This window comes from Sander vitreus, chromosome 8, assembly GCF_031162955.1.
Source record: "Sander vitreus isolate 19-12246 chromosome 8, sanVit1, whole genome shotgun sequence".
NCBI lineage: Eukaryota > Metazoa > Chordata > Actinopteri > Perciformes > Percidae > Sander > Sander vitreus.
The window spans coordinates 34407968-34428403 of record NC_135862.1 but is presented as its reverse complement, the minus strand read 5'-3'; the positions used below and the strand labels follow the sequence as shown (position 1 = coordinate 34428403).

Genomic DNA, 20436 nt, shown 5'->3' with positions numbered 1-20436 from the left:
TAAATCGATAACACCTCCTGCTCTGTCAACCATTGATTACTTCCCTGGAGTGAGACTATTTAATGGCCAGAGCAGCAACACTGGAGCTGGGGCCACAGCTTCATGCTTATTCATATCAGGAAGGTGCAATACCTAATCTGTTATCTGTTATCTGTAATGTGCATTATCTACTGCTGGGATATGTTCACCTCTTGCCTTTTCAAAAATGTAAAAAAATGTTATGTGTTCCATTTTTAGTGTTTGTTGTTGTGTCTTTTAATACATAGGGAGTAACGCAATTTCGTTATAATACTGTCAGACAGTGGTGCAATGACAATAAATCCTCTTATCTTGTCTTATCTTATTCTTACTTGAAGGTGTGTTTACCTGCATAAGAGATGGTAAAACGTATATTTGAACTTGATTTGAAGGCTGTGATGGTCTGCATTCCATCCCCCTCCCCTATGTATGGCTACTTTAGACATCTGTGTAACTCAGGCAAGTCAAGGCAGCTTTATTTCTACAGCACATTTCAGAGACATTTTGTTTTTTTGTACATTCTGCACTCAATTCATTCACTCAATCCTCCCTTTTCTAATGTTAAACAGATACTGTGGCTGGGACAGTACAGGTCCTAAATGTAACTTTTATTCTTATAGTCTTATTCTATTTAAGCTGTTACTTGGTTTTAATTGTTCTTTAATCAGAATAAACAAACATATTAATGAAATAAACATATACAGAAACAAATATATACAACATAGCCCACAGGTTATTTACCATTATTCTTCATCGTTATTAATACTGGTCTTCTGTTACAACGGTTCATTTATATAATTTGATATAAAATGTATGATAACATCTGCACCAAAGACAATGATGACAGCAACAGAAGAAATATAAAAGACATAAAAACTCAAGGCACTCATAAAAAAATCACCATCCATAAAAATCGATGCTGATCATTGATAAGACCATGTTTTATTGTGCACATATAGAGGGTATGAAGCTGGAACATTGTTAAAGTCACATATCATCAGATTAGGACAGAAGAATAGCATATGGATGTATATTTTTTTTCTTCCCTTTTTTAAATTCAATTCAATCCAATTCCATGTCTCCGAGGGCGACATAGAAAGATCTGATGATGGCATTATATGATATTATTGAGTTTCATTATGCATTGGGTTTGTGACCTGTGTGCGCGTGGGGAGGGGGTGGGGGATGGCGGGTGGGGTGGTTGGTGACGCGCGTGTACAGCAGCAGTGTCAGACTAGAAGGACATAAAAGGTGGCCGGAGTCCTGATTTCATCCCAACCACAACAAGAAGCTTCTGCTGCTGATCTAGAGTGCAACAGGCAGGAGAGTCTTTTCAAAGGTTAGTTATTGCTTCTGTTTCCTCTTTTTACTCTCTGGGGAAGATTAGTTGTTACTATTCTAGTTTCCTCTTTTTATTATCTGGGGAAGGTTAGTTATTACTGCTTTTTTGCTTTAGTCTTGTTGGGGAAAGTCGCTGATGGAGAAAGTTGTTCTGAATGTTCTCTGATGTAGAAACCTTTCCAAATACCCTCTCTCTCTCTCTCTCTCTCTCTCTCTCTCTCTCTCTCTCTCTCTCTCTCTCTCTCAGATGCAGAGGTGCTTCGGGATTGTTTGCGTGTCACTCATCTTTTGTGCAGCTCTGTCTGAGACCATCGGCTTGGTCATTGCGGTAAGCTGTTCACATTTAACCTTCACACAGCTTTAGGTATTGTTGTTACCCTGTGTGTGTGTGTGTGTGTGTGTGTGTGTGTGTATTCTTGTTTAACTATATTTGTGGGGTCCAAAACTGGGAATACAGTATACTTGTGGGGTCCAGCCAGCTTTGTGGGGCCAAAATGCTGGACCCCACAACTTTAAAGGTCTGTTTGAGGGTTAAGACTTGGTTTTAGGATTAGGGTTAGAATTAGGTTCTGGTTAGGGTGAGGGTAAGGGTTAAGGTTAGGCATTTAGTGGTGATGGTTAAGGTTAGGGTAAGGGGCTAGGGAATACATTATGTCAATGACGGGTCCCCACAAAGATAGTGCCACGCACTATGTGTGTGTGTGTGTGTGTGTGTGTGTGTGTGTGTGTGTGTGTGTGTGTGTGTGTGTGTGTGTGTGTGTGTGTGTGTGTGTGATGGAAAATTTAAAACAGACAAATAGCAATGTAGAAAAACTCCCATGGAGTAGAGTGTTGTCCTCTGAAGTCAAGTGTATCAACATATTGGGGGATATTGCATGAAGCACTTTGTGCTACACTGACATGTATGCAAAGTGCTATATATTCTTATATTGATTGATTGATACATTGGTTGATAATATAATGTGTAATGTGAGTACAGTTGTGAGCTTATCTAGAGGCAAACCCTTCAGTTAGTCACACAGTGAATATAGAGGCTGGCAGTGCGGACTGGAGCTTTTATTCAGGGATTTATTTGGCTGGAACCGGTGCATGTTTCACCCCTGATAAATGGCACAGAGGTCTTAACTTGTTTTTATTCTATTTAACATGACGCCAGTGCTTTCTGTATTTCTTGTATGTAGTTTCACTGGTGCAAAGATAACAGAAATAGACTAAATACACCTCAGACAATAAAAACAGCTTCAATCTGAATATCTTTGTCAGGGAGTGTAGTTGATCATCACATCACAAACATGGATTAAAACTAGTCAGCATTGAACAGAAGATCATTGTGGGCGTGCGTGTGTGTGTATGTGTGTGTCTCTCTCTCCCTGCAGGCAAAGGACAAACGTGGCTGGACACTGAACAGTGCTGGCTACCTGTTAGGTCCCCGTAAGTACACACACACACACATACACACACACACACACACACACACACACACACACACACACACACACACACACACACACACACACACACACACACACACACACACTGCAGCAGTAATCAGCTGTTGTCCAAAAACTCACTTTAACACATCTGGAAATGTAATTTAGGACAAAGCATCTTGCCTCCAACATGTCCCAACACGTGTACTTTTTTGTTATTTTTAACCTAATGTTGATTATTTTGGTGACAATTACAGTAATAGAGTAATAGTTATTTTTTATTATTTTCATGCAATGAATATACATGTCCTGTAACATCAGACTTTTCCTCACATCGTTTCTACAAATGTTTCATTGAAAGTTTGGCTCATAGCAGTACACTGCATATTGACCTGGTGCAGTTTTATTTTATCTATACTAACCTGCTATGAGAAGTGAATAACCAAGATATCAATATTGATATATATTGATATCTTGGTCGATTCAGTCAACTTATCGATATGTCGAAGACATAATGTTGTATTTTAGTTTCTTTCTATTTTAATTAGAGTATGCGTTGGAGAGTGTACACTGAACTAAAATACAACATTATGTCTTGGACTGTACTCGACATATCGATAAGTTGACTGAATCGACAGATGTGTGCGCTTTGAGTGATTAAGACTAAATGAGAGCAATATTAATGCAGTCCATTTATCAGCCGTAAAACTGAGTTTCTCCACAAAGAATCATGCAAAAATCTTGGATTTAGCAGAGATGTGCTCACAAGTTTCCTAGAAATGAATCATTTAGCCTGAAAAAGCATAAAAATGACTAATTGGACTAAAGAAATCTTAGTTAACAGAGGCCACCAGCGATTAGTCGACTTATCGACTCAGACAGGGCAGCCACAGTTATGTCCACGAAATTAGTGGATGGAAGAAGGTTTGGAGGTTTTCGTGATCGATCAAATGAATCAACAATTTTACCACATTTTAGGGATGAAATAATGAAAACCTTTCCCAAAGGCGGAGCGAGGAGTAGAGCCAGGAGTGACGCACTCTACTGTTAAAACAGATAAATAAAATAAATGGGGCTTTGAAGGCTGTAAACCAATCTTCAGGCACACATAGAAATTGTGTAAAAGTGATGCATTGGCAATTTGGCATCAAAGTCTCAGCAGATTACACAGCACAGGAGGAATGTGAAGCCGGCACACCTTTTGTTTTGTCAAAGTAGGAAAAAGCTCAGGTGGAGTTAATAAAAGTAACCTCTCCGTAAGTTTTAATGCTGCATTAGTTGATATTTTCTGCCCACCTGGGGGCAGCAGAACAAGTTGAAAACATATTTACATATGACCATTTTACAAAGCTGAGAAGGTGAACGTGTTTCCAAACTGTTGCCTACAGTATTCACACATCCAGCAGACACAGAGCAATATTAGCATCTAGTTGGAGTCCTGTTTGTGTCACCTGATGAATGTAAGTTCAATATTCATTCTCTCTGTTCTGTCCATCCAATAACCAAAGTTTCAAAATGTTTACAGATCAAACAAATGAGATATTACGTGTTAATCAGTGCTCTGGATTTATTTACCTTTGGACAGAGCCAGGCTAGCTGTTTCCCCCAGTCTCTATGCTAAGCTAAGCTTCATATTTAATAAACAGATATGAGGGATGTATCAATCTTCTCATCTAACTCTCTGCAAGAAAAGGAATATTTCCCCAAATGTCACATTTAGTTTGAATATAAAGATATTGATGAGTGTAGCTTTAAAGGTTCAGTACTCAACATTCAGAAGATAAAGATAGCAGCAAACATGAGTTTCTATGTGAAGATATGATGGAGTAATGGCGTCCTTAGTATGTTAGTGCATGTGCGTGCCTTGTGCGTCGGTATCAGACGCCAAGGGCTGTGACAAAGCGTCGGTTTTTGACGAGTCGGGGAATGGTCTGTGAGAGCCATGTGGAAGCAATCCTGGCCCACTTATTTTCAGTACTTCAAGTACAGCCCCTTTAATCAGAGTGTGTGTGGGGGGAGGATAGGAGTTTTAGTTCCGGACACTGACTAAACGTGTTTATTGTTAAATAATGACCTTACACACAACTAGACCATATTAATAATCTAATCTCTTTGAATGCTCGCCTGGTTTTTGAGCTCACTTGTACAGTTTGTTACACGGCTCAAGCTCATCTTCTGTTTCTCATCTCTGTGTCAGCTAATTCAGTTTCATGTAAAGATAGCGTCATTACCATGAAGACTGGGTATCCAGATGTGTGTGCGTGCATGCATGCATGCATGTGTGTGTGTGTGTGTGTGTGTGTGTGTGTGTGTGTGTGTGTGTGTGTGTGTGTGTGTGAAGCCCAGGTAAAGGTTGCTCCTGCCTCATCCTGTGTTTCAGGTCGTATTGATCACCTAATTCAGATAAAGGATTCTCCCAGTGCCAGAGGCAGAGACGAGCTGGTCACTCAATGTAAGATAGAAATGTACGGCCGCTGCAGGGCCTTGGTGTCAGGCCACGAATTGCTCTGTTCAACGCATCCCGCCTCTTAGCTGCTTCTGTCACCCGTCAGGCGAGGACGTGCGTCTTCCTGCTGCTGTCTGTGTGCTTACACATGCAAACATTGCTTTTGTCTCGCTGCGCTATAAGCCAGGACATTCATGTTGATCTCTCTGTGAGTGTCTGCTGGGTTAGGAAAGGTGAGACTACACTGTGTTTACGTGCAGTGGTTAGTTGTAATATGAACAAACACTAGCTTAGGTGATTGTATTAATGTTAATAATTGGATTTTATATGGATGAAGCTTCCAGTGAAGGTTACTTTCCAGTCTTTTTGCTAACTCAAATTTGACCCATTTTCAAAGTTTTTTTATATCAGAAATATGCCCAAAAAATAACATGGATGCATGCATGTTGTATGGAAGCCATACAAGATTCTTTGCAGGTAAAATTAATGATTATCTCCATTGAATTTTGGGTGTTTTATTCACTTTCATAGCATTTCAAAAATGTTTGCATTGAACAGTATATATAAACCAGTCTGTAATTCACTCAACATTCTTTGATCTTAACTATTAGTCATCATAATTTCTGCTTTTTTTTAAACTCAAAAATAAGGTATAATGTCATTTAAATTAGGTTTATTGACCATGAATAAAAAAAAGCGTTGAAAAAAGTGCCAAAATCTTCAAAAATAGCAACAAAAATGTCGGGAAAATCTCCAAAAAAAGTTAATTTTGAATTTTGACTTGGAAGGACAACAAGTTAATGGTCGACAGGAAGACAACACAAGGGTTAAGACTTGATTTTTGGGAATATGCTTGTTTACTGATTTACCCAATTAGAAGAGCAAGATCACTTTCACTTTGTGTGTCCATTAGGCTGCAGAGAGACACGTTCAGTCCAGTGTCTGACAACATTAAGGCTCTCTACAGAGATAGACCTATTTGTTAAAGAGTAAGATGCTCTTAGTTTAACATGAAACAGCTCCAACAGCGCCATTGCGCAACTATGTATTTCCACATGTAAATGGGTGAATGAAGGGTTTATTTCAACCAAACCAGAGTGGTGATTGTTGGAAGAGTGGAAAGATGAACCAAGACGGCTTGTGTCAAATATTAGCTTCATGCCAGCACGGGAAGAACATGTGACAGCAATAATCATTCTACACTAAGCTAGAGAAGAAATGCTCTCTGGCTACACTGCACACATAACGTTGTTACATAGCAGCCTAGTGACCCTCTCTGAAACAACTGGCTCTGCTGTCATTTTGAGAGAAAAACACCATCAGTTGTGGCTTGCATCCCTGCTGCCGTTTGATATTATTCTATTATTATTCTAATATTATTTTATTAAAGTTTTTCACCTTGACTATTTACAGTAGTTTGCTAATTGACATTAGCAAGGAGCATTTTTCCCACAGGGGTCCTTTAGATGTTAGAACCAATACATAATTGAAATTAGTGGAAGTTTATATGCTACATACTTGATTATAAAACACATCAGGATATATCAAATTAAATGTAGAAGGGCACATAGAGACAGGAGGAGCAGTTTATACTTGAAACACAAAAACATGAAAATACATTATTTTCCCTACTTGTGGGTCACTCCAATGTCATGTATTTTAACTGGGCTTATAGTTCAACACACACACACACAAACAGTGCAGGGGGAGCAGCTCAAGCACTACTTTAGCTAATGAGGAAGAAGTTAAGATGAGGCAAACACTTCCAGCCACTTAATGTGCCGTCTCTTCAACCACTCGTAATGTAAAGCTGTGGAAAGAGTGCGTGAACTTAAAATGACACATCTTGTAAAGACTGGTGAGTAATACTGCAAAGTGAAAGACAACAGATTAGGTAGATTTAGTTTCTGTACTTTAGTGAATATACATTTTTTTCATTAATGTAAGTTATCAGCAAACAGACAAAAGATTCAAAGTGAGCACCAGTTTGTATTATTATTAGAGTCATGTTTTTCTGAAAAATCAACAACAACCAAAATTAGCAACTCTCACTGGCTCGTTTTGTACACAAATACAAACTAGCTATGAGTATGAAGATATAACAGAATGGAAAGTAAAATAAATATAGACATAAAACGATTAATAATGCTTTGACATTTTGGCGCACACCGTAAAGATTAAGCACAGACATTTTTTTCTGCTTTCCATCATTGTTTGGATTAGGGAATAGTCACAACTATATAAATAGTTTCAATTCTTTTTTATTATGCAGCAGTTTGCAGTCGTCACGGCTAAGCAACTCACTTTGCTTGTGCATTATTTTATGTTATTTGAAATTCATCATTATTATTTGAATGCATTTCATTGTCTGTTAAAACTGCAGTCCGTCCTATGTTAGATGTGCTTTTTTATTTTCTTTGTTGGTCAAATCTGTTTTACTGCAATTCCGTGAGCCAAGCCCTGCAGCTGGTCCGTAAAAAGTTTGGAAATGAACCAAAAATTTACAAACCAAACACCATGCTGAAATAACCAAGTGTACAACAATGTCCTTTAGATCTTCTTACGATTATTAGGTAGAGGAGTGCCATATGTGCACTGTGTACGTATGTGTGTCTAATGTATGATGCTTCTGAAACAGTGCCATATTTAGGACATGTGTGCGTTCTCTGTTGTTATTATGTTAATGTAGCACACCACAGTTCAAGCTTGGTAAAGTCAAACCATTTTTTGTTTCTCAAGAGATATTTCCAGTTCAAGCAAATATTAAAGAAATGTATTCACAGCTGAAATATGGGAAAACCCAGAGCAGCTGGGAAAAAGAAACATGAAAATAACAGCTTTAACTACATAGCTGTAATACTTTAGTCAAGTTGAACTACAGTTTAACTGTTGGTCATTTGGAGTGAGTTGAGCTTAGGGCTGCAGCAGTGCCCCGTTTGCTGTTTGTGTGACTGTGATCATCTGTCCAGATGGAATAGATGGACACAGGACACTTGGAGACAAGCTGGGTCTGGCTGGCAAGAGGGACATGGGCCAGGAGGAGGACTTCAGAACGGGTCTGTCTCCCTGTCCGTCTGTCTGTCTGTGCCTGTCTGTCTGTCTGTCTGTCCGCCTGTGTCTGTCTGTCTGTGTGTCTGTCTGTCTGTCACACACAGAAACAGGATGATCTTCTACTGTTAAAAGAGAACCTCTGTGATTTTCTTCTGCATCCCCTTCAGCTAACTTCCCACTACAAGACTTTCAAAGTCTCCAGTTCGCTGTTCTGTTCCCATTACACAACTTGAATTGAATTGGCAAGAAGTTTGCCAGATGGCCACCGGATGCTAACATAGCACAGTGATGGGCTCGGGCAGGCTTCAAACTCATGATGTGAGCGATACCGGAGAGAAATTGGAGCGGGAGATAAGGCCACGGTCCAACATTTAAAAAATCTGCTCTGCGCGCCGTCCAAAATCCTCCCGCTCCACTCACATGCTCTGACGTGCAACAACAACTTTGGTCAGTGTTGAAAATGCAACTTATACAGTAAAGTACAGGCGACCGCTCCCCCATGTTTCCCATCAACCCAGGTCTTGATCTCTCATTGGCTGCAGCTCCCCGGCAGAGTCCCCGACAGCTGCAGATATTTAGCCTGCTACATATCTGGAATGTGTCTGTGAGGCACCAGGGTGCCTCTTGTCTCGCATTTTTTAAACGGTTCACACATCGCCAATTTCCCTCCGATATGGGACTTTAGTCTTAGAGCTCCTAAACCTGTCAGCGAGCGGAAAATCAGGGCTAAAGTCATGTAATGGGAACATGCCTTTAGTGACACCCTATAGCAACTTTGTTTGTTTCAGTTTTCTGTCATGTCATGTTTATGTCAGTCATGTTGAAGAATTGTTAAAGGGTGCTTTAAGATTCCTCCTTGGATGAAGATATCTTGGTATCTGGAGATTCATTTCCACCTATGTTGTTACCAGAGCTGCTGTCAAAGCTCACAGTGTCAACTTCAAACAACATGACAGCTGGCTGCACTTTGTTGCTTTGCCTCCACAGGTGCCCTGAGAATAGGAGATGGAGATATCATCCACACTGTCATTGACTTCCTGTCGTATCTAAAGCTGAAAGGTATGCTGTTTTACCTAACCTAAAAGTGAGCCTGTTCAAGGCCTAAGAGTGCTGCGGAAGGCTACAGTATGCTGATGGGAAATCTAACGCTAACAATCTTCATTATACCCCACACTACAAACGTGTTAGATGGACTAACATACTGACAATTCTGCTATAATCTTGGGGAGTTTCAGTTCAGCAGCCTATCTTTATTTTTGCACAGGCTATTACTTTAGCTAACGCTATAGAAAGTCCCACAATAACATTAACTAACTAGGCGATGGAGGCAGCAGTAGAGCAGCAACTCCCGTGTTCTGCGAGGTAAAATGACTGTTTTTGTCCAACAAGCCTGGTGGCTTTGAAGAGAGCAGAGATAACAGGTTCAGTTCCCTGTCATAAAGGGCTGTGTGACAGCAAGGTAATGCATATTTTAAACCAGCTCTGTGTCCTGGCAGTGTGTGCAGACGAACGGCTTCCCACCGTGGCACCAGCTATCAGTTTCTTAGTTAAAGCGGAGTGAGAATTATTGTAAAGAGGAATTAAACATCATAGCCATGTGGTTACAAACCAATCAGATTGCTTGATTTAACCTTCCTGTTTTATATATATATATATATATATAGTTATATTTGGTAGATATTGATGGGATGGGAAGTATATGATAGCACTGAGGATTTTGATTGGTTGAACTGTCAAACTTATCTGACATGTACGTCTGTAGTAATTTTCTCTCTGTGTCTGTGTGTGGTTACAGCGATGGGAGCCTTGGACAGCCTGCCTTCCTCTGTGACATCAGACGAACTGACCAATCCCTGATGCATCTGCCTCTCTGCAGTTCATTTCCATGTACACAAGTCTATGTTTCTGCTGTCTCAGCTACCACTGCCCTAAAAACGTCACTTCACTGTAGCTCCATTCACACTCTGATGCTGGATGTGTCCCGGTACCAGAGATCGGATTAAACTCTTTGATATTGATTGTCACCCATTACAAAAGTCAAATCTTTCTGCTCTCCTGTGTAAATAAAATTGTGAAGGTCAGTGAGTGTCTACTGACTGTAGGTGGATCTAGGTAATCAGAAACCAAGAATGTATTATCATCTTAATATACTGTAATTGATTTAAGAGGATGGAGTAAAATAAATAAACAAATGGCACTGAACTCAACGAGCAACTTGAATTTGTTTCATTTCATTAGTCACCGTCACTAGTCACAGTCGCAGTGTTTATCACTTTTCAGCTGCAATTGAGTTAAAAAAAAAACAATGAAACCCCCCTGGTTCATAATACTGTAACATGTCTGAATTCAACAGTGAGGTTGTATGAGTTGCTTTATTGGTTTGTTAAAAGAAGAAGAACAGATCTTTAACAGATTGTCTTTGCTTCTGCGTTAATGAAAAATTGTCTTGGATATACCACATTTGTTTGAAAACATGAGTACTTGTGTTTTTATGTTAACTGTATTTAATGTTTTGTTAATGTTTTATATTGTAATGTAGTACTTGCAATTACTGTTCTCTTCACACTTTGGGTTCATCAAGTTCCTGAGGAATATTATCTTGACCATCAAGAAAGATATCTTCGCACAGGTCATTGAAATCGATTTTAAAAAGTAAAGGGCCAATAATAGATCCTTGTGGCACACCTTGAAGAAGTGTGGACCTTTTGACATGCAACCATCAATAACTACAAATTGTTCTCTGTCAAATTTATCAAACCAGTTGAGAACATCCTGAATTCCATTAAAGCTTAAATATAATGTTATAATCAGTCTTTTGTGTGGTCCAAATAAAAAGTGTGTTGTTATCCAGAGCAGAATATATAATTTGAACAATTTCAGCAGATCTATACTGATGTTTATACATGGTGTTGTTTCTTGTTAAATAAACCAATTTTATCAGAACCTTTTAAAACAGCGTTATATAGAGATTTGGTGGTAGCTAGTAGGCTTTAGGCTAAGTGTTAAGTTGTTAATAAACCAATGTGCACTGCTTTGATCATATGGAGCAGATTATTGATTACAATGCTACACCAATTGTTTAACCTCACCACAGTAAGATGTCTCCAAGATAGTCCTTAAAACCTTTATGGTTATTATCTGTTAAGACTGGAAAGAACAATCAGCAGTCTCGAGGTCATTTGGATGGGTCATTACTGTGACACGGTGATGCAGTCTTGTGTGCATTCAGATGCAGGAAATGATCGCACATCCATTGATGGACATCTCTTGTTTAACTAGCTGGGAGGAATCATTGACTGTAACAGTAAGATAGATTTGTGTTTCAGCATAGCAGTAATTATAAGTATATATATGTTAAGTAAACACAAAATAAAAAGTGGGCCGAGTACTGATCCCTGTGGAACATCGTATTTGACCTTAGAGCATGACCCCTGACCTCTCAGTAGTTTTCAGTCCCGTTATTTTACTTACCAGAAGCAACATTTGTAGTAGTAGCACTATTAGAAGTGATACTAATAACACACTTTATCTGTATGACACATTTTAAAACGAAGGTACCTAGTCTTTACAGGGAGAAGTGTTTGAAAGCCAAGTTACCACCTGTGGCAGCCTGAGGTTACGATCCCACTTTGATAATAATCAGTACTGAGGAACACAGTGAAGGGCACCGTCGGGGATCTCAGGCTGCATTCTGCCTCAGAACAAACCAACATGTCCTAAATGTAGCACTGTCCCAATGATACATCTATTTCATTAGATGGTTAGTTATCACCATCTAGTGGACAAATAGTAAAACTACATCATCTGATGTGTTATTTCTGTGACACTGCCTGGGTTTGCGACACTTGTTAGACTGGTTTTGATTTGTCACACTGTTGTTATTATATATAGACTCTGCTGATAAAGTTGACTTCACAGTCTGTGGCTTTTTTGCCAAAATTTAATTTTACTTTTCATAACCTGTGGCTTTATTTTGTCATTAAACTCCAATTATGCAATGCCAGTTATTAGAGTATTATCTGACTTTAGTCAACACGTGGCTTTACATTTCTTGTGCTGTATCTGTCCCTGTCAATGATCCTACCTCCTATAATACACCCAGGGGTCCTGATATCAACGCACTGACATGAAGATGGTGAAAGTAAGACAGGATACTTTCGTCCAATCACAACACCACTTGGAATGAAAGTAAGAAGTACCAGTCATGTGGTATAATTAATGAGCCAATCATATCCCGTCCTGAAGGAAAGTATCAACAGGCCAATCAGGAGGGCAGAAAACAATTATTTGTACGTTACTTCATAGCAAAAACATATTTTCACAAACATAAAATCAAAACTGAAGCTTCAACATGACTAAAGATTGTTTTGCTGTTGTAGCACACCTCTAATATTTAAAAAAAATAATACTTTTTACCATTTATATTAAACTCGTGAAAAGGCAGAAAGCTATTGCTATTCATAGTTTATATTACATATAAATTAAGTTAAAGTTGTTCAGCTGGTTAATGACTTGCGTGTTTTGTGATTAAAGCGTTCCCAAATGATCTTGATTCTATTCAAGTGCTGTGAAAACCATGAAGTCAGAACATTCAGTTTCATCTAGAACTTCTTTCCCAATTCTCTGTCTTTGGAGCAGCTTCATACCGGACATCACTCATTTCAGTTTTAAGCACCATGGATTTTGGGGAAAAATTGTTCATGTTTACTCATATTTGACATGCATACATTTTAACTACATTTCCTATAATCTCAAGCCACCTAGCAGCTCCCTGCTGCCCCCTGGAAGACATATTTAAAGGAATACTGCTATTAACCCATTAATATACAATCACCAATACATAATTAAATGACTCATATCGTGTTACATGATCAAACAGATCAAGAAATGAGCAGTCAAACGTTTTCATTCAAAACATTAAAAAAAAACAGCAAGCAAAAAAAGTCAATATATAAATATAAAACACTATATACACATCATTTTAGTTGTCGTCTTTCTGCTCTCTTTCGTCTCTGGTTCTCATTCCTCGTCCTGCCGTAGCTCTTGTAAAGAGCAGCTGTAGAAATGCCCCCTCTCTTCTCTGTCAGCCACTGCTCCACAGTCCTCCTCTCCGGGTCCGCCTGGGAGCAGAAAGTCTCCCTGGTCTTCCTGAAGGTGCTGTGGCCCGTGGCTTTCAGTGTGCGCTGGCCACACAGGTTGCAGGTCCGTGGTTTGGGAGGCGGCAGGCAGCCTGCCTGCATGGCCTTCCATTTCTTCTCCAGCCTCCATCTGGTGGTTCTGGGAATCCACGTCTTCATCCACTGCTGCACCGTCATATGTCCTCCTGCCGCCCGCTCACAGAACTCAATTCCTCTGAAGGTGACGTAGCCTTTGTGACCTGCAGGACCATCACAAAGGGGGCATTTAGCTGCTGGCTCCTCCTCCTCCTCTTCCTCCATCATCTCCTCCAACTCCAGCTCCACCTCCTTCCCCTCCTGCTCCAACTCTACCTCCACCTCCGCCAGCTCCTCCTTCTCCGAGCTGCCAGTAGGCTGGGCTTCAAAAGAAGTAAACAGAAAATAAGTCAGTTAACAAAAACAAGAAAAGTCACACAAAATAAAACTACAGCGGCAAGTTAAGGATGATTTATGCTTCTGCGTTAAATTGACGCCGTGGCTACGTACGTAGATACGTGGAGATACCGACCCTACACCGTAACTACACGTCGCGACGACTAGAGCTGGGCAATATATCGATATCATATCGATATCGTGATATGAGACTAGATATCGTCTTAGATTTTGAATATCATAATATGGCATAAGTGTTGTCTATTCCTGGTTTTAAAGGCTGCATTACAGTAAAGTGATGTCATCCCCCCCCGACTCATTTCCTGGTTCTCCTTCTCCATAAACAACGTGAAATCAAGGAGAGGGTTAACTTCCCCTGCTCCAGATTTCCCACCGTGGTCAGAAAGAACAGGGGAGACACTTTGTTTCTCTCGCTCTGAAGCTAATCACAGTCACTCACTCTACATTACATGTCATTTAGCTGGCGCTTTCAACGCACACGTATAAACTTCAGGCCATTCACGTAGGCAACGGAGAAAGCTCTGCGTGGAGCCTCCGCAGAATCATAAATCAGAGTTTAGACGTTGGCAGCCCTCTCCTCCGCTAGCCCCAGCTCGGGGGTCTTCCCACTGCTGGCTTTAGAGCCAAATCTTTTACCGTTTCTGCAGATGCGGCCATACTCGTATATCTGACTCGTACCAGACCGGTGCACTACTGCCAGCCACTGCCTTACACCGTGTCCGGGGCTGTGGCTCAGGGCGTGAGCACAGGGAACCTGCATGACCACAAAAACATAGTAATTAAACATTTGAGTTACTTAAAGATACATAACCATGAAATGCAGTTGAAAATATAACATAATAAATTATATTAAATACTCCACCTTTTCTCTGTAAATAGCCCTGAAAGAATGGCTGGCCATGGCCTCAGCAGCCTGGGGTTCTGCTGACTCAGAGTCTGCATGGACACACACACACACACACACACACACACACACACACACACACACACACACACACACACACACAGACTCAGAGTCTATACTATTACCCAGACACAACCGTCTGAGTTTGTGCAAATCCATCCCTAAGTGTAGTATGTAGGTCTTCACCCGATCCCGGTACACAACGTTAAGAAATCTCCTGGCAGCATCCAGCACCATCTTGATTCTTTCTGATTTTCTCTGTACACGAGGGCGCTCTGCCATAACTTGAAGTTATTTACTCCCCGTCCAGTAAAACTGTAAGTGTCTGCTCAGTACAGCAGACAGCCCTCCCCCGATACTGCGATTGCAGTATGATTCACGATATTGGAGGGAATGATCATTTTTGTAACATTATTCTGGTTTTCACTGAAAAATATATAATAAAAAAAGAAAATGATTGAAGAGTGATTTTTTGTCTTCTTTTTTTTTTTCTGTACCAAACAAAGATGTTTTCTGTAGTCTGTAGGAGATGATGTGTAGGCCGGGACGTCTCATGCAGCGCCACAATACTTTATTTTAGAATGGTTTCACACATATTTGGCCTTTAACAAATGTTGCGCCCAATCAAGCGAGTTATTGATCCCGGAAGTTGGAATCTGGCAATATCTTTGTTATCCTGACCTGAACAACAAACTCCCCGAGCAGTCGGGGATCCTTGACACAGTGTCCGTTCTCGTTCGGGCTTTCATTCCAACCAGACACGTTTCCCCTTAAACCTCGCTGACGGATTTGAATCACTTTGAACAAAAACTCCTCTTTATTTCACTTTTAAATCCTTTCGTATCCTCATTTGTAATGTCGCGCACCAGGCTCCATATTCTCCATCCCATTGCTACAGCTAGTGTACCATACAATACTTAATATTTCTCCGTTTTCGACACTTCGCCAACGAAGTTAACGTATTCAATATTTGAATCTTACCTTTTCTCTTTTGAGATTCGAGGACTCGAGAGGTGCCCTCTCCTCTTCCTGCCCGCTGCTTAGCAGCCACCGGTTGTCTTGCAGCATGAAGGGTCTGCTCTACTGTGAAGTCAGCCTACGGTGGCCGAAAAGGGCATACGCGCTGAAAAATACTGCGGCCCAGGGCTGGCGGAGGGACCACACGTCCGGTTTTCAAAAAAAAATTGTCAACAACTTATTTTGAAAAGGAACACATTTGTCCTTTCCAGAGAACAAGAATAAGCCTTTTCGTCTACCTTTGATTTCCGCTAGTTCTTTGGGCTGCAGCCGTGGCTCAGGTGATAGAGCAGCAGCCTAACAATCGGAAGGTTGCTGGTTCGATCGGCCCTGTGGTCCCTTGTTGAAGTGTCCTTGGGCCCCCGAATTTCTCCCATTGAAGTGTCCTTGGGTAAGACACTGACCCTTGAACTGCTCCTGATGCTGCGCCATCGGTGTGTGAATATTTATGTGATAAGCAGGTGGCACCTTATATGGCAGCCTTGGCCACCAGTGTGTGAATGTGTGTTAATGGTGCCTGTAATATGTAAAAACGCTTTGAGTAGTTGTTAAGACTATAAACTACAGAATCTACTAGAACTACAGCCTTCTGTTGGCTGAGAAAAGGTTTGAACCCACGAATTGCCGTTTGCAGCTATGTTTTTTTTATTTGTTTTCTGGTTGACACTACAATAACAAGAAAACAGCATATGCTTTCTCTATTCATTAACTGTAAATATTAACAACAAATGGAGGTTCCCACTAAAAGCTAGTAAAAAACAATTATCTACCAAATAATAATTCATTCGATTTAGCACAAAGTATGTCACAAAGTGTATCATATAATATCCAAAGCATCACCAACTTGCACAAATTAGTCTTTTGTAATTGTAAATATGTCTTTAATTCTCACTGAGATTTGCTTATTTTAATTATCCATATTTCGGTTTTTCATTGATGTTACAATGTATTGTTGTGACTATCAGCCTAGGCGAGGATCTTTTCAGCCTGATCTTTCTCACACAGCCAGCGGCGCTTGGCTCCACAGGGGGCGTCGTTCCAGCTGGCCAGCACTGGGTTCTTGTGATACATCTCCACACAGTCCTCCATGTTGTTGGGGCCACCAACATCCGGCTGGCCAGACTGCCAAAATCTAAATGACAGTGTAGCGAGGGTGGTCAGAAAGATGCAGTTTGTATATTCATGGAGTGACAGTATGGTGCTTCGGGACCCTTTGTCACCAATAAATCTAGATGTTTAGAGGAATGGTAACAAATATAGACATATATTTGTCCTGACATGTCAGGACTGACCTAGTGTCCATGTGTGTGTGTCACCTTAAAGTGCTCATATTATGCTTTTTGGCTTTTCCCCTATCCTTTGTGTTATACTGTATATCTTTTTTGTGCACGTTATAGGTTTACAAAGTGAAAAAGCCCAAAGTCCCCCCCAAAGGGACTTACCATCTCCAACAGAAAACACTGTTCACAAACTGCTCCAAACAGCTCTATTGTAGTCCAGCCTTTACTTCAGAGACAAACGTGGTCACTTTGTAACACACGTTATAATGCTCGCCTAGCTGCTAGCATGGCACGCCCTCATACTCTGCTTCTGACTGGCTAGTAGTCCTTACCTAGGTACTGTCAGGGCACGCCCTCATACTCTGCTTCTGACTGGCTAGTAGTCCTTACCTAGGTACTGTCAGGACACGCCCTCATACTCTGCTTCTGACTGGCTAGTAGTCCTTACCTAGGTACTGTCAGGGCACGCCCTCATACTCTGCTTCTGACTGGCTAGTAGTCCTTACCTAGGTACTGTCAGGGCACGCCCTCATACTCTGCTTCTGACTGGCTAGTAGTCCTTACCTAGCTACTAGCATGGCACGCCCTCATACTCTGCTTCTGACTGGCTAGTAGTCCTTACCTAGGTACTGCGCATGTGCGACTCCCAACAAAGATGGAACAGAAGTGAGATGTCTCACTCTGTAGATAAAACAAAAAAAATATGGTGTTTTTGAAAAATAAACCACGTAAACCTATACTGATATAACCTCTAAATACAATTATGAACCTGAAAAATGAGCATAATATGAGCACTTTAAGACCTAAATCCCCATTTCCCCCTCCCAAGTGTGTAGCAAAACAAGGAAATAAAGTGAAACACAACACACATTCACTGTTAGGTCTGTTTGTCTGTTTCAGACCCTGTCCAAAATGTTTGACCTGTCACTGTCTCTATAGCCATAGACTGCATTTATTACTTTGCTACTGAAGTCTTGAATCAACATGTCTAGCAGAAAAATACAGTTATTCTAAAATCCTTACGGTTTGGTCAACGCAGATCCATCCACCCATTTCCACCCAGTGGTTTCAGTTGTGCCATACAGACCGATCCAGAACAAAAGATAAGCATCCCCATCCAGACGGTACAAGGCCCTCTGTGTATTATACAGAAAATGTAACGATACAACTTCAACATCAAGAATGCAAACACCCCAAACAACCAGACAGAGATTTCCTGTACCTGTTCCTGTTCGCTGCTGATCACCACCAAGTCAGCACCTTTACTCTTACAGTATTTCCTGCTGTCCTCCCAAGTCTTCTGCTCAGTGGAGAGGAAGTAACATCTGGAGTTGATCTCCCACCACCCTGCTGGACACTGCTCACAGTACACACGTCCACTCACCACTGGAGGACGCAAAGTCACACATCACAAATGAGACTCAGAGGCATCAAGCAGGAGCTAGAAGTACAACTTTGACGATTAATTTATTTTAAGACAAATACATATTTGATTGTGTATCTCTGACCATAACACCTATTGTAAATACCTACATTACAGCTATAAAACTATATAATCATGTGTAGGTAGTAGTAGGTAGCAGGAGACGTCACAGGGACCAAACTGACAAAACTAGAGGAAGAATGAGAAAGGAAGAAATGAAGAGGAAGTAAAGTTAAGGTGAGAAGACTTAGCCTGATCCGTTCTCACCGGTCTCCAGATTAGTCCTCAGCCTGTCCCTCTCCTCCTCCAGATCCTTGATCATGTTGGTGAGCTCAGTGTTTCTGTTTTCCAGCAGGTTTGTGTCTCGCGTCAAAGCGTTGAATCGTTCTTGTAATCTGTTGCACTGACCAGGCAAAATGAGTTGTGTTGCAGTCCGAGTGGGTAGAGTATACTGATAGGATATACATAAAAACAATATACATTTTAAATTAATATAAAATCAACATTTTGTTCAGGTTTAGTTTGACAGCAAAACAGTTGCGTAGAGGTTTTAACACCAACATGTGAAGTTACATCACTGAGCGTTTGAACTTGCAATATGGTGGTGCTGTTGATGCAACTGTCTTAGCACATTTTAACTTACACAATACGAAGAAACCATACTCACATGTCAGGCGTAGAGAAACATTGAGAATGGCTTGTATGACGCACAGCAGCCCAAAGCTGAGGAGAAGCACCTGGCAGAGTCTTCTCTCTGCAAAACCAACACAGACTCACCAACAAAAATGTATAACCACTCTGGCAGCCATGTGAGGCTGCCATGTGCTGTTGACACATTCAAATAATGATAAATTAATTCAACTTTCAGTAAGATTATCAAGTAAATTAACTAAACTAACCAACCTACATTAGCATGCTAATGGTTGGCTGAATGGAGAGTTAGATATAATTACAACTTTGGTCTTTTTTTTCAAGCTTTGGCCGTCTTCTCTGTCAGTTACTCCCAAATGAATTGTTGACATCACTACAATGACGTCCAATAGGGCAAGAAACATGATTGCTGTTATGTAACAATTTATATACATCACAGGACTTTAACACTAGAGCTCACTAGAGCTGCAATGGTGAATCACTAAGTTGTCAACTAATTAATCAATTAAATCAATCGCCGACTATTTTGGAAATCGATTAATCAGTTTGAGTAATTTTGTTATGAAAAAAACAGTAAAACTTCTCTGATTCCAGCTTGTCAAATGTGAATATTTTCTAGTTTCTTCTCTCCTCTGCTTCAGTGAACTGAATATCTTTGAGTAGTGGACAAAACAAGACATTTGAAGACGACATCTTGGACTTCGGGAAACACTGATCCACATTTTCACCATTTTCGGACATGTAGAGACCAAACAAAGAATTGATTCATCAATGAAATAATCGACAGATTAATCAACAATGAAAATAATTGTAAGTTAGCCCTAGTGTTCACGTCCTGAGCCTCGTGTGTGTTCATGTAAATGATGCAATGAAAACACTTTGGTTAAGACTCGGCAAAGATCGTGGTTTTGATGAAATATTTAACAGTTATCACTTTTTCAGTATTGAAGAACAGGATTGTTGGGCCATGCCACTAGTGCAGCTTAAAACACTTGATAGAGTACAATAAGTAGAACTATTGTTTAACAGTAGGCTACACATAAACCATCAACTGATAAAGTGTGTTATTACCTGTTTGCTTTGCATCCCCACTGCCTTTCTGCTTTGGTCTCGGTTGCTCATTAACATAATCAGATAGCTCCATTTGCTGCATCCTCTGCGTCTGCTTGATATTTGGTGAGAAGTCAGGTTCAGCGTAGTCTGAGCAGTGAACTGTGTTTCCTCTTTTGGTCCCTGTCTTCGTCGACAGTGAGCTTAAAAACCCATTACTACACAGTTAACAGATTAAGTAAGAGGTCAGATGGA

General features: G+C 40.5%; 3 protein-coding genes across 5 annotated transcripts; 1 reads left to right on the top strand and 2 right to left on the bottom strand.

Annotated features, from left to right (window-relative positions):
• Window positions 1-1487: 1487 nt before the first annotated feature.
• gal (galanin/GMAP prepropeptide) lies at window positions 1488-10476 on the top strand. The gene is made up of 5 exons (XM_078256185.1): window positions 1488-1687; window positions 2736-2790; window positions 8205-8291; window positions 9274-9345; window positions 10082-10476. Exons 1-5 carry the CDS (start codon window positions 1607-1609, stop codon window positions 10141-10143), a joined length of 357 nt encoding a protein of 118 aa, XP_078112311.1. The 5' UTR covers window positions 1488-1606; the 3' UTR covers window positions 10144-10476.
• Window positions 10477-12259: 1783 nt separating this feature from the next.
• LOC144522665 (uncharacterized) lies at window positions 12260-16361 on the bottom strand. Of its 3 annotated transcripts, XM_078257921.1 has the most exons (5): window positions 15742-16358; window positions 14719-14792; window positions 14493-14610; window positions 13776-13817; window positions 12260-13663 (listed from the first exon to the last, which is right to left on the bottom strand). In XM_078257921.1, exons 2-5 carry the CDS (start codon window positions 14755-14757, stop codon window positions 13263-13265), a joined length of 600 nt encoding a protein of 199 aa, XP_078114047.1. In that variant the 5' UTR covers window positions 14758-14792; window positions 15742-16358; the 3' UTR covers window positions 12260-13262. The 3 variants fall into 3 exon arrangements, with proteins under 3 accessions (XP_078114047.1, XP_078114046.1, XP_078114045.1); XM_078257920.1 differs by having other exon boundaries at window positions 12260-13822; window positions 14535-14610; window positions 15742-16361; XM_078257919.1 differs by having other exon boundaries at window positions 12260-13822; window positions 15742-16359.
• Window positions 16362-16398: 37 nt separating this feature from the next.
• LOC144522666 (C-type lectin domain family 4 member G-like) lies at window positions 16399-20398 on the bottom strand. The gene is made up of 6 exons (XM_078257923.1): window positions 20203-20398; window positions 19148-19234; window positions 18748-18931; window positions 18280-18443; window positions 18081-18193; window positions 16399-16909 (listed from the first exon to the last, which is right to left on the bottom strand). The coding sequence occupies exons 3-6, from the start codon at window positions 18800-18802 to the stop codon at window positions 16744-16746; spliced, it is 498 nt and encodes a 165-aa protein (XP_078114049.1). The 5' UTR covers window positions 18803-18931; window positions 19148-19234; window positions 20203-20398; the 3' UTR covers window positions 16399-16743.
• Window positions 20399-20436: the final 38 nt, after the last annotated feature.